General features: G+C 36.1%; 1 protein-coding gene across 1 annotated transcript in view; it reads right to left on the bottom strand.

Annotated features, from left to right (window-relative positions):
* The window catches only part of LOC102228515 (neuritin-like protein), a 53,954-nt gene that overhangs the window by 11,340 nt on the left and 29,724 nt on the right, over positions 1-12,890 (bottom strand). Inside the window, exon 2 of the mRNA XM_014472112.2 lies at positions 2,117-2,267. Within this exon, the coding sequence (XP_014327598.1) occupies positions 2,117-2,267 (151 nt within the window). The remainder of the gene's footprint in view (positions 1-2,116; positions 2,268-12,890) is intronic.

A 12,890-nucleotide genomic window follows, 5' to 3' on the forward strand; every position in this document is an offset into this window, starting at 1 on the left:
ATTTTACATGCATATGGAATCAGCACAATAAAGTGACAATGTTAACATCATTTGTTAAAAAATGCCATGTATCAAATATGCCTTAAAAGAAATGTTACTTTGTAATTTAACGTCTTGAAATTGGGCCTCTGTCCCTTTTAAAGCTCATGATCTTTCTGGAGCTCCGCCTACAGGAAGTCATCACAACACCACTCCTCTGTTAACTCTTCAGCAACGATTTTACCAGCATTGCTCTATAATGAGCTCAGCAGTTCATGCAGGTGTTTGCTAATTGCTGCTGGCTAGTCTGAAGGAGCTGAGTGGGGAGGCCTGCAGAAACTGACTGTCTGAGGAGGAGCTGCACCTTGAAGGCGGGGCTAGGTTCACCCAGGCATTTTGCATAGCTGGATGGTTGTCATGGAGACTAAAGGATTTCTAAACAGCATGAAAGAATCAAAGTATATTTGATGAGGGAATAACGTTATAACATGTTTGTAACAAAATGGTTCAAAAGGTTGTTCTTACAAAATAAAAACCCTTCAATAAAGAAAATGTTTTGATTTTTAGAAATAGTTCAACAAACCCTGAACTTAATTTACAAAACAAGTCTTTTCTTTGAAATAATACAAAAGAAAAAAAAATCTATATTTGAGTTTCTGGGTTTTGCGAATAATAGAACAATAATCTTGAAAATAATTGCAGCTCCTGCAAAGGTTTTTGAGTTTGTAAAGCTTTTATTAGACCTTGTTTACTCAATATTTCAATTCATCTCTTCATCTTGGAGGTGAATTCCTGCCATTTTACTACACAAAACATTTAAATAGCAACAAAAGCAGCACTTGTGCAGAGTCCTTGAAACCTCTCAAGGATTTTTCTGAACCTGAAAACTGAATAAGATCCCTTCTGTTTTACTGACAGAAGGTTTGTACTTTGGTCAAAACATCTAACAGCCTTTATGTGTTTGCAGTCGTATCAATCTGGCGTCACGAGGAACGAAGGATCAAAGCTTTCTGTAGTGGAGGAGAAGTTTAAAGAGATGATTTTGGGCTGTTGCTCCATAAAATTGGACAAATTAGGAAAATAATTATGACTGTCAGATTAATGGTGCAGGACACATATTTTGTTCTCATTTATTTAGAAACTGAGAAATATTTATTATTAAAGCCTTTTTGTACACAGAATGAAAGCGCAGTAGTTTATCGTTTTAAACTTTGTCTTGATTGTATCATGTCAGAAACTTTAAACATCTCAGCAGTTCCATTTTGTCAATAATCTGCTGCTGTTTTCATAATATGGTAAGTTTGATGCTAAAAATTATTTTAGCTGTTCAGAAAACTGCAGCATGGATACAAAGAGGCAACATTTTGATTTGCAGTCAATGTGCCGTGTTAAGATAAGATAAGATAAGATAAGATAAGATAAGATAAGATAAGATAAGATAAGATAAGATAAGATAAGATAAGATAAGATAAGATAAGATAAGATAAGATAAATCTTTATTGTCATTGTCACAAGGACAACGAAATTCAAAGGGTGCCATCAGTCGGTGCACATGCCCAAAAACAAAAAATAACTGTCTCACAAGTCACACAAATCACAAGAATCAACAAACAACTGGCAAAAAAAAATCACAGCCACATTCTCACATACATCATTTATGATGATTAATGGTTTGTTTTTGATTGCATTTAGTTTGTTGACATCAGATGTGACGACGTTTAGGGCCAGAGAGGAGAAAAGGAAGAGTAAATCTCAGCCAAACAACAAAGACATTTCAGAACTCTTTTTTTAAATTCAGAAATCTTCAAAGTTTTTCTAGAAAAATTCTGAGATTAATCTCAATTCATTTTTCTAGCAAATTTTCAACTTTTGCAACTCAGAAATTTTCAAGATTTTCTAGAACATTTCTGACATTAATCTAAAAAAGTTTTTTTTCTGCTCTTTTTTCTATCTACAAAGGCCCTGAAATTCTGTCGTAGATAGAAACTGACTGTGAATTTATAGAACCTTAAACTTTTCTTTGCAGGCTCATCTCCAACTCTCAATATTCGGTAATGCATAATGAGCTTCTCTAGAAACAGAGATTAAGAATAATCTGAGTTTTTTCTGTAATTCATGCTTGTTTCTGAGTGTTGACCTGCAGATGGAGTGGATCTCGTGGGTTTCCTCCTCCTTGCGGGCGTTTTCTGTCAAACTGTCGCCCAGAGCCATCAGACAGCGAGCAAAGCCTTTGTAGATGGAGTGACACCTTCTGGTTGAGGCAGCAGCAACTGGACACGGACTCAACACTGGAAAACACAAAGACAAAAAAAAAACACACAAGTCAGGTTATTTTATGCATTAAACCAAACAGAAAATCAATCTGAAGCGAGACAACGTCTGATGTTCATCGAGGCGAAATGGGCTTGATTGATGTCAATCAAAAGCACAATAAAGATATTAAAGAGCACGTATGCAAAAATCACATTTTGCACATTTTTGTACTTCCATTTGGGTTTCTACTGCTTCTAAAAAACGAAGCACTTAAAAAAAAACACCCATACAGTTTTTGGTAATAAATTAATGTTTTTCAGTGTCTGGAGAATGAGCCATTTCAAAAACCTGAGGACTGCGACGTCAAAAATCAGCAGGTCAGAACTCTGACCGTTACCTAGCAACCAATGCTGAGCTCCAGCACGTTTGGTCAGCTGGTTTTACTGCTATATGTGCTGTACAATGGCTGCTGGAAAATGCAATTTTGTTGTTGACTAACCATTCAGAAACCACTTTCTGCATTCTTGTTAGTTGCATTTTAGCCAACAAAATACTTATTTTCTGATTTAAAAAAGAATTTAATTATTTATTTAATTGTATCTTTTAATATATTTCTATTACTGTATAGAAAAAGTTTAGGGGGTTAAATAAAAATCTGTATTTTTTATCCAATTAATTGACAGAATAATCCACATTTACAGCAGTAAGAACAACACAAATCCAGCAGCAGAGGTTAAACCAGACAGATGTAACAAAGTCAACAAGTTGTGCAATCATTGCTTGTTTGTCCACAACTCATCTGACAGCGCTGCTTTCCCCGTGACAGTATTCGTTAATTAATCTCTAAATTTGCTCAGCACTACAGCTTAATGACAATGCTCAGAACATAACATTTATTTTCTCATTTTCTATTTTTTCATGACATTGAGGAACTGCTTCCGAGTTCTGCATCTTTCATTTTGTGCAGCAATTACCAGCGTCTCTCTGAAGCCCAGAGCTGTTTGTTAAACCGCACACGAGACGGAGAAATTCTCGCATAGCTCTCAGATGAATATTTGAGATAATAATTCAGATTTTGTTCTAGTGTTTTTCATGCCACGCTGTGATTTGCACATGCCTTCACAGACGGCAGGTAATCAGAGCTGCTTGAGAGTGTGGGGAGTGCCGCTTGATTAACCCGGTCTCATCGTTTAAGAAGCAGCAAATGAATCCAGATCAGATCCCTGAGACGACGCTAAGAGCCGCTAAAGTGTAGTGGAAGCACCAAACTGAATCATTATTACAGATTTTACCTTTTAAAGCCCAAATCCTCCCAACATGTCAGGCTCAGCTGCTTGGATTAAATCAGAAGAAACTAAAGACAGGAATGCTTAATTTTTAAAAACATTTATTTTTCTGAACATATAGGTAGAATTTTGTAGATTTTAGAATAGGGATGTTCAAAGTGTGGCTCGGGGGCCATTTGTGGCCTTGGACTGATATTTTTGTGGGTCAAGGATGATAGAAATTTGTTTCTTTTACTTTTTATTGTTAATCAGAATTATTACCAACAAAATTTTCCTGCACTGGAAAGTATTTATCTATCCAGAGACTAAAAGCTGCTTATTTACTTTATTAAACATGGCTAAATATAGCAAGCATTTTGGAAGACAGTGACTCAAATCCTTTTTTAAAACTGAAAATACATGTGTTCAACTGAACCTAAAAAAAATTTAAAAACCACGTCTTCATGGTAACCCTGACGCAAAACTTTTCTCTTTCATTTATTTATTCTTAAAACCATTAATGTGTTCAAAACCATTTTAAAGAGACACAATTAAAGACATATTGATAGATTTCGACTTTTAGTCAGCCATTAATAACATTCATTATCAGTTCCTTTTGTAGTTTCTGTTTTTGTTTAATCATTTTTCATGTCTCAATTTTGCTTAGTATAAGTATAATTTAACTCAGCTAATTAAAATGGCAGGCGATTTGTTGATTCATCTTTCATTTTATGTAAAGAAAATATCTTTGGGGTGAATTTATATACCAACCTAAAACAGAAATCACAGTAAACAGGTTGTACACAGTCCTAGTAGGTAGTTAAATGTGATGATTTAGGAGTTTTATCCTCCTTTGGTTTGTTTTCTAATAAAAATGAGAAATAGGAAATCAGCTCAGATTCCACTTCAACCAGATTTGTTGTCCAAACAAGGAAACATACCTGCCATGTGGAAGCTATTTGTAGGAAATAAAATCCTTCTTTGAACAGAAATGAGCTCACGTTACCTGCATGTCAAACCGAAAAATTTCCAACATTCTTATTTTTTTTCAAATAGTGGAGTACGTTTGCATCGGCGGCGATTATGTTCCGGAGAAGAGATGATGCCTCAGATGGAGGACAGACATGTGATTGATAAATAAATCATCAGAAGCGTCTGCCACAACAAAATCAGCTGTCACAGTCTGGGAGTGACACTTCAAAACGGAAACACAAACGTGTGTGACTGACACAAACTTTTTGGGATTATTTCCGTCTGTTCTGCAGCCGCCACCTCTGCCATCTGATGGAGGAGAAAGTGGAAACGAGAAGCTGCCTTGGAAAAAAAGAGAAAAGTTTCTGGCGTCTTCTTTCTTTCCGCCATCTGTTGCTGGCTCCTGCCTTTGTTTGAATTCATCTCTTTACTCTTTCATCTCAAAGCTCCAGCCTGTGAGACGCAGCCGTACAGGTGACTGGCTGCTTTAATCAATTATAGTGTGTGAATAGCTGCTGCTGCAGGCAGCCTGGGGCTCAGGCTCATCACTTAAACCATCATTTGTGCAGAGATCTAAAAAGTTAACGTACCCTTGTAAATGCCAGATTTCTGAAACGAGGTCGTGATTTTTATAACTTTTTCCACCTAAAAGGTAAAAAATGTCCTGATTGTGCCGATGTTCACATGCTTTAGGTATCTTCAGTTTATAATGAAAGGATTAAAATTACAAGATAAGAAAATGTCCACAATCATCTATTATATCCACAGACCTTGTAGAAGAATGTTTTATGGTCAGATGAAACCAGATTAGACATTTTGCCATTGAAACATGGCAGTGGCAGCAGCATGCTGTGGTGTTTCTTTACATCACCTTCAGTTATTAAAGCTAGAAACTAGAGATCAGGCCTGAGGCCTGGGTATGGTGACGGACTCTGAGCAGAACCTTCAGAGACACATAAAGGCAGTTACAAAGCCAGCCTTCTATCCCCTGAAGAACATTTCCATGCAGAAGCAGCATTCAGCGGCACCACAATCTAGTTAAAAGGTCAATCTGTTGCCATCATGCCCACTTGGTTCTGCTCTGCATCTCCAGAACCAGAACCAGAAGCAGCATTGGGTTTTTTTGCTCGTCTAAACGTCCAGAATACTGCAAAACTGCCAAAAACAAGCAAACTGTGCTTCCATTACAAATGTGTGCAAATCTTTGTCTAAATGAGGAAAAAACAAAATTTTACAATGCAGGTGTTTCCATTAAATAAGACATTAAATTAAAATAACACATGATTAAGGTTGTTTACCCAATAAGTTGTTACAAATCATGTCAGCGACGGATGTAAACAGCTACATCTATCAGCCATCAGAGGAGACTCAGCTTCTTTATTCAGGCGTTGGAGCAACAGACTCCGCCTACCCAGCAGGGTTATGTATGCAAATTGTTGTGGTCATTTTACAGAAGAGAAATCAATTTATGGATTCAACACGTTGTAATTCAACACACAATTTTTATGATGCTGTGAGAGCTCTGGTGGAGCCGGAAAAAACAAAAAACATCGTCCACCTATCACTTCCTGTATATTCTTCGGCGTTTTTACCAGTGGCAACTTCCGGCTGTTTTTTTTTCTCTTTTTGTTGATATTGCTGTGTTTCCATTTAGCAAATTAATTTTCATAATTCCAATTTGCGCAATGAAAACGCAGTGAGTAAAGTGGCGACAGGAAAGACTGGGAGAAAACGCTAAAGAGTCTCTCCTGAAGACGCAGCTGCTTTTGGAGCTGATTGCTCTCCTCGGGGATGTGACGGGCACAGATGGATCATGTCATGATTAGAGAACACGGCGGCTGGGATAACGCCTCTAAAATGTGCGACTGTGGCGGCGAGGGCTTGCGTAGGACCAGAGCCTGACAGGTGAACAGCCGATGCTAATTGGGTCAGACGCTGCATCGCCGCGGCTCCTCAGGGACCTGCTGGTTAATATTTCATAAAGTCATCTTCTGTCTTTGTGTTTTACCTCGGGAACACCATCGATTTCAGAGCAGGCTGTCCTGGAGGTTGAAGATATATTGGCTTCACTCATGTACATCAAGATTCAATGAAGAGTGGAGGAGAACATAACAGCTGGAGGAAGGACAAGCTTTGGCACGTTTGGGCCTATATAGGTTAAAAAAGAGTAAATTTTCACCAAAAACTCAGAAATTATGAGAGAAATCTCATAATTTATTTCAGAAAAAAACAAGAACATGTCTGTAGTAAATTTTTTCAATTTGCTAGAAAAAAAACATTTTGAGATTAATCTTTTTTTAAAAAAAACTTTAAAATTTGTGAGTCTCCAAAACATTTATTAGAAAAAACTCAGAATAAAACTTTTCTGAGTTTTCAAAGTCAAAAGTGTGCTAGAAAATGTAATACAATTTTAAGATTAATCTCAGAAATTTCTAGAAAAAAATTGTTTTCTGCGTTAAAACAGTCAAACATTTTCACTTTTGAAACTCAGAAATGTCTAAATTTTTGTCAAGAAAAATTCTTTGCAACAGATGTTTGAATTTTCAAGGTCAAATATTTCTTTGTATTTTTCTGGAGAACTTCTGAGATTAATCTCATAATTTCTAAGTTTTTTCTAGCAGACTTAACTTCTGAAGAGTTTATTGGTTTATTGTTTTAGTCTGATATTAATCTCAACACTTTTTTTTACTTTTCAGGCTAAAACAAATTCACTTTTCATTCTAAAAAACTTCTGAGATTAATCTCAACATTTCTGAGATTTTTCTAGCAAATCTTTGGACTTTTCAAATTTAAAAATTTCCTTGATCTTTATAGAAAATTTTTGTGATTGATCTCAAAATTTCTGAGATATTTGGTGAAATTTGACTCTTTTGTTTCTCTGTAAAATGGGCATCAGACGCTGTTTTAGGGAACACATGGTAGAGAGTAACGTGGAGTAAAACTGAAAAGAAAAATGAAAAGTTGAGATAAAATTATTAAAGAAGCACAAAAGGATAGAAAAAATATTTGACCAGGAAGTAAAAATCTGAAGGACATTCAAATGTCCTTCAGATTTGAAGAATCGAGACAGAGTTTTAGAAAACTAAAATAAAACTCTTTGTGTTCTCAGAATAACTAGTTGTGTTATTTCTGAAAGAAAAAGATTTTATTTTTTATTTTAGTGGGGAAGGTTACATATTTCTACAACTGTGTATTCTCTGTTTTTATAAGTATCCAGTTTAAAATAGTTTTCTTGCTTTAAGATGCCTCTGCAGCCGTTCACAAGGTGAAAACACTCTTCATTCAGATAACTCAAAGTATTATCATGAAACGTGCAACAAAAGCAAACTTTTGAAATTCACCACATCCCACAAAAAAAGAAAAATCCAACATCAACGTGACAATGAGAAAAACGTGAAGCTGCAGCTCTGGTCCCCACTGACAATGAAGTTCTGGTCCAACAATTTAATCCGTCAGCTCTTTTGTTAAAAATGATTTCTTTCAAGTTTCTGTTAACCCAAGAGCAGCAGCAGCAGGGCTGACCCTGCAGAGCAGAGGACATGCAGTCATGGGAAAGCAGCAGCCAGGTGATGCTGGTTAAACACATTATTCATTCTTTCATACAAGCAGGTACAAATGCAAAAAATTAAAACTTCTTCATAATATAAATTTAAAGCACAAATTAATTAATAAATGGACATCAGACAGACGAGTTTCACACATTGATGCTTATTTTTGGATTTTATTTCCACTGATGTCGTTTCTTTGTGTTTTTCTTGTTTTGATAAAGAAATAAGTGCTGAAATTTATGTGCACAAATATATAGGTATAAAAAATCTTTTCAATTATATTTGTTCTACAAACTGAATAAAATTATAAGTTCATCAATCTGATTTTTTACCAGTTTGCTGCATAAACAGGTGTGTTGATACAATGTCAGGGTGGAAAGAAATCAGCAGCGTGCAGGGAGCCATTTGTAAAGTAACAGAGTAAAAATATTTAGCTAGAAACTCAGTATCTAGTTAACAAGCTGAACATTTATCTTCAAACTAAATAGTTACCAAATATTTAGTTGGCAAAATATTTAGTTAGCTACAAACTAAATATCTAGTTACCCAGCTAAATATTTATCTACAAACTAAATTTATTCAGGACAGAATATGACTGTGAAAAATTTATTTAAAAAAATTTCTCTTTATTTGCTGTTCATAATTTGTCTCAGTGGAAAGCATATTCTTTTGTTTTATTCTTATATTTTGTGTGAAATGTTGCTTTGATTCCTCTAATTAGAAGTGATGTTTCTTGATTGATCACCTTTTAACTTGTTTTGGTATTTATTGTGTAGCAAGAACTTTTATAGAAACTGAAACTCAATTTCTTAATTGAAGTGCTCTGACAAAAAGAAAAGGTTGTTAACATCACAATATCAGGTTTTGAAAATACCAAACATGGACCCTGAAGACTGACTTATGTTAAAGGGGTTTTAAATACGTATCACTGAATTAAGATCCAGTAAACTTGTGTAGATCCGTTACATTGAGGAAATGCAAATCAAGTGGAAACCTGGTAATCCCACAGTGAGCTGATCTGAACTTCGGTTTAAACGTCCTCTTCAGGAAAGAGCCGTGTGATTAGCTGCACCAGTCGGTTTTTGTTTTTTTTCCAGCCTCGGTTTTCTGAGTGCAGCTGGGAAATCTAAGCTGGGAGAAACATCTGTTTAGTTGTTTCTGGACTGGCTCAGATCAGTTTGCAGGAGCTTTTCCATCTCACCGAGGTCGCCAGGGGGGTTAACTTGGAGCGTTTGCTGCTTTAACATCACGCCTCCGCTGAACGATGGATATCCTGGAAACGCTGCCGGACTGCAAACTAGCTCTGTCTTTGTGTTTATACTGTAAAACTACGTCCTGATCGAAACGAAGTTGAAAATTATACCAAGTGTTTGTTGGTGTCGGTGAGGAGATAAAACACCAACTTTGATCCTGTTTTAAAATTATTTATTCTTCAAAAATCATCTCTCATTCATTTATTCAGCAGAGCTTTCCAACCATACAGGCAGACAGGTTTAAAAAGGAGCAGCAAAAGCAAAGGAGATGGATTAGCAGAGCTTTCCAATGGTTTAATATACTGTGAAATGTCATCTCTGCTGTTTGTCTCATGCAAACAGCAGAGACACTGTCATAAACAACACTGTCTTCAGTCAGAGGCGTTTTCAGATTTGTTGCAAGACTGACTGCTACTGGAGCTCCTTCCTGCATCGCCGTCCAAGACGACTGTGACGATACTTGGATGATGTGAGATACATTTAATTTTCCTTTGGGATAAAGAGCAACTCTTTCAAAAGTGATTTTTGTTCTAACTTGATTGGGAAGCTAAAGAGCAATTAGAAAGTGAATTTATAAGTTGAAATGTGCAAAGTAAATCTATCAAATAAATTTTTTAGTAATTAGTATTTTCTACACCTTCCTAAGTTTCCTTATTTGATCTAAGTCCTATCTGCTGAGTGATAAATTACAGAGATAGATTACTTTGATATCATGCTATATGTTGAGCCTTTGAAGAGCCACTCAGAGTCCAGACACTTTAAAGCTGCTCTAACCAGGCATATTAATTAAAAACCAAAACTTCATCCAGACGTTCATGCAGCTGGAGATGAGGTTCAGCCAAAACATCCTGGGGTCACGGAGAGACGTTTTTTATACCTTCTGGAGTCCGAGCTCCTGCGGATGCTACGACATCTACCTTCCCTTTTAGAGGGATTAAAAGGTGAAAAATAAATCATTAAGTGAGTGCAAGACATCGCAGAGTCTGCATTTAAATCATCTGAGAACCCCATTGAGAATTATTAAAGCTTTTTCGAGGCTTTCCCATTAGGAGGGAGTGAGAATCTGCCAAGGTTAGTGCAGCTGGGCGTTCACTGGCCTGAATTTGAATTAACGTCATTAACACTTAAAGAATCTCTTAAGTTTTATAAAAGGATTCAGTGAAGAGAAACTCTGTCCTGTTGAATTAAAATAAAATAAAAGGAAAAATAACATTTCAAAGTTTAGAATGACTGAAGACAACAAGAAAAGTTGATGGATAGAGTGACAGAGAGGAACAGACAGGAAATAAAACAAGTCAGAAAATGTAAGTGTGGCGCTGCAACATGTGATTATTATTATGAATATTTCACTAAGATTGCTAACATGACACCAACTCCTCTGCTTGAGGCTAAGATTGACCTTTGACCTGAAAGGAGCAAATCCTAATGCAAGGTAAGACAAGAACTAAGGAACATGGCAGGAAGGAAAACCTGCTGGATCTGACAAGAAGTTGACTAAACTGAGAGTTACTTACCCTGGAGAGGTGATTACTAACCAGGGAGCAGATATGGGATTATAAACTGGGCTGCAGCTGTGGAGATAATCCAGGGAGATACAATAATCTGAAGAGAATGACAGATGGATGAAGACACAACAAGAAAACGCAGGGGAATAAACTAAACCCACTAAAGAAACTAAATATACTGAAGGATGATGCATCTTTTCAGAATCTGCTCATCTGCTGCAGTTTATCATTTAGTCAAGGTCAAGGACTGGACCGTAAACGCAGGAAAAAAGCAATAAAATAAAATGAAAATAATTTTAAAAGGGCTTCAAAAATCCAAGACTACTAATGGTTATGATGGATTTCAATGCATTTCCAGCATATTTTAAAGTAACTATGTGGACTCCAGAAAGAAAAAAACCAACGCAGATGGTTGATGCAGATGAGACTTTTTTTCAATTAGGACAAAACTATGACACACAAACTAAATGTTCGATAAAACGCAAAGTATTCATATTTTAATAACCAAACTTCCTCTTTCCCTTTAATTTCAAGGTAAATTAGTCCATAAGCATAAACATGTAACGTTTTTAATTGCATTAGTAAAAGTTAGCTAAATACACCAAAATGTTTTCAAATAAAGAGTGAGCTAAACCATATCTTTATTGCTGAGGATAGACCACAGCTTTTCAGTTTTGTTCAACTGACCCAAAATGAGTAAAGTGGTCACCTTTCTGTCATTAGAGTTAGGTAGAAAAATGAGGATTAAATTTCTGCCAAAAATTCAGAAAATTGGAGATTATCCTCAAAATGTATTAGAAACTTTCTAGAAAAAAATTATCTCAAAATTTCTTAATTTGTTTCCTAGCAAATCTTTTGACCTTTCAAACTCGAAGGTTGGCTACTTGGAAGAAAACTAGTGGATCCCTGCATTTTTACGGATTCACCTGTTTGTGAATTTATTTTCTAAAATATCCATAAGGAAATGGAGATTGGGAAGCTGAAATACTTAGCTACAATGCTACTTAATTGTACTTAGTATTTGCAAACCAGCCAATCCAGAAGCTCCTTTTATTTTCCTTGACACTGATTGGCTGAACTCCAAAGAATCAAAATAAGGAATGTTATCTCCTGCAATTGTACCAGAACTGTTTCCACTGTGTGTATTTATACACCTTAAGATATATTTGGTGTTTGAACTATTAAAATAGGCAGTTCTAAAAAATTTTGTGTATTAGCCAATTTAAGCTACTCGGAGCCTAAAGTTTTGCTTTAAAGTTTTCTGTGATCAAAGTTGAGTTGAGAGTAAAAAGTGCAGTGCCTTTCTGGATGCGTTTGATAATGAAGGTTGTTAATTCTGACGTAAACTATATTGAATGAAAAAAACACACGTTTAACACAGACTGACCTCGAGAAACACAAAGAACATTTCCAGACGTTCCCTTTTGATGGTTTCAGATAACCTTAAACTCCATGAAATGACGATGGAGGGAAGGTCACCTGCGTTTGAACTCTGTCATTCACGTTTGTGCCGAGAGGAACAGCTTCCAGACGGGGCGTAATAACATCTTGTGTGCGTCGTGGAAAGAAAATGAGAAGAAACCCAGAGGTCAGTGTACATACACCTTAAAAAATCAAGTTACATCGATCAGACCTGAGAAATCAATAGAAAGAGATACAGTGTAGATTAAAGATATAAGACATTCGATGATGCTTTCATAAAGTTGACGCGGTTCAAAGAGATTCTGACAGCCTTTTATTTGTTGTCTTGGAAAGAGTCAGGCATTTCGACTTTAACTCTTTGCAAATGATCCAACACCCTAGAGAAGCCATGTGCACAGAATCTGTTTTCTTGGTGAACAGCAGGAAACACACAGCTGTATAAAATATAGGATGAGCTGCTGGGAAACGGGAAGCGAAGTTCATCAACTTAAAGTCACAACTCACTTTCAAACTCAAGTCTCTCCTCTTTTTTTCTTTTCTTTTTTTGGAGTGTTGACATTTTAAATAAAATATTAATAATGAAAACAGCTGTAATTTTTTATTGCATTCCTAGGCTGAAATTTTTTGGTGGTGTAGACTTTTTGTAGCAGAGTGCTTCTACATGTCAACATATCGCCCGGTGGCTTCAGAAAG

This window comes from Xiphophorus maculatus, chromosome 2 (assembly GCF_002775205.1).
Source record: "Xiphophorus maculatus strain JP 163 A chromosome 2, X_maculatus-5.0-male, whole genome shotgun sequence".
Lineage (NCBI taxonomy): Eukaryota > Metazoa > Chordata > Actinopteri > Cyprinodontiformes > Poeciliidae > Xiphophorus > Xiphophorus maculatus.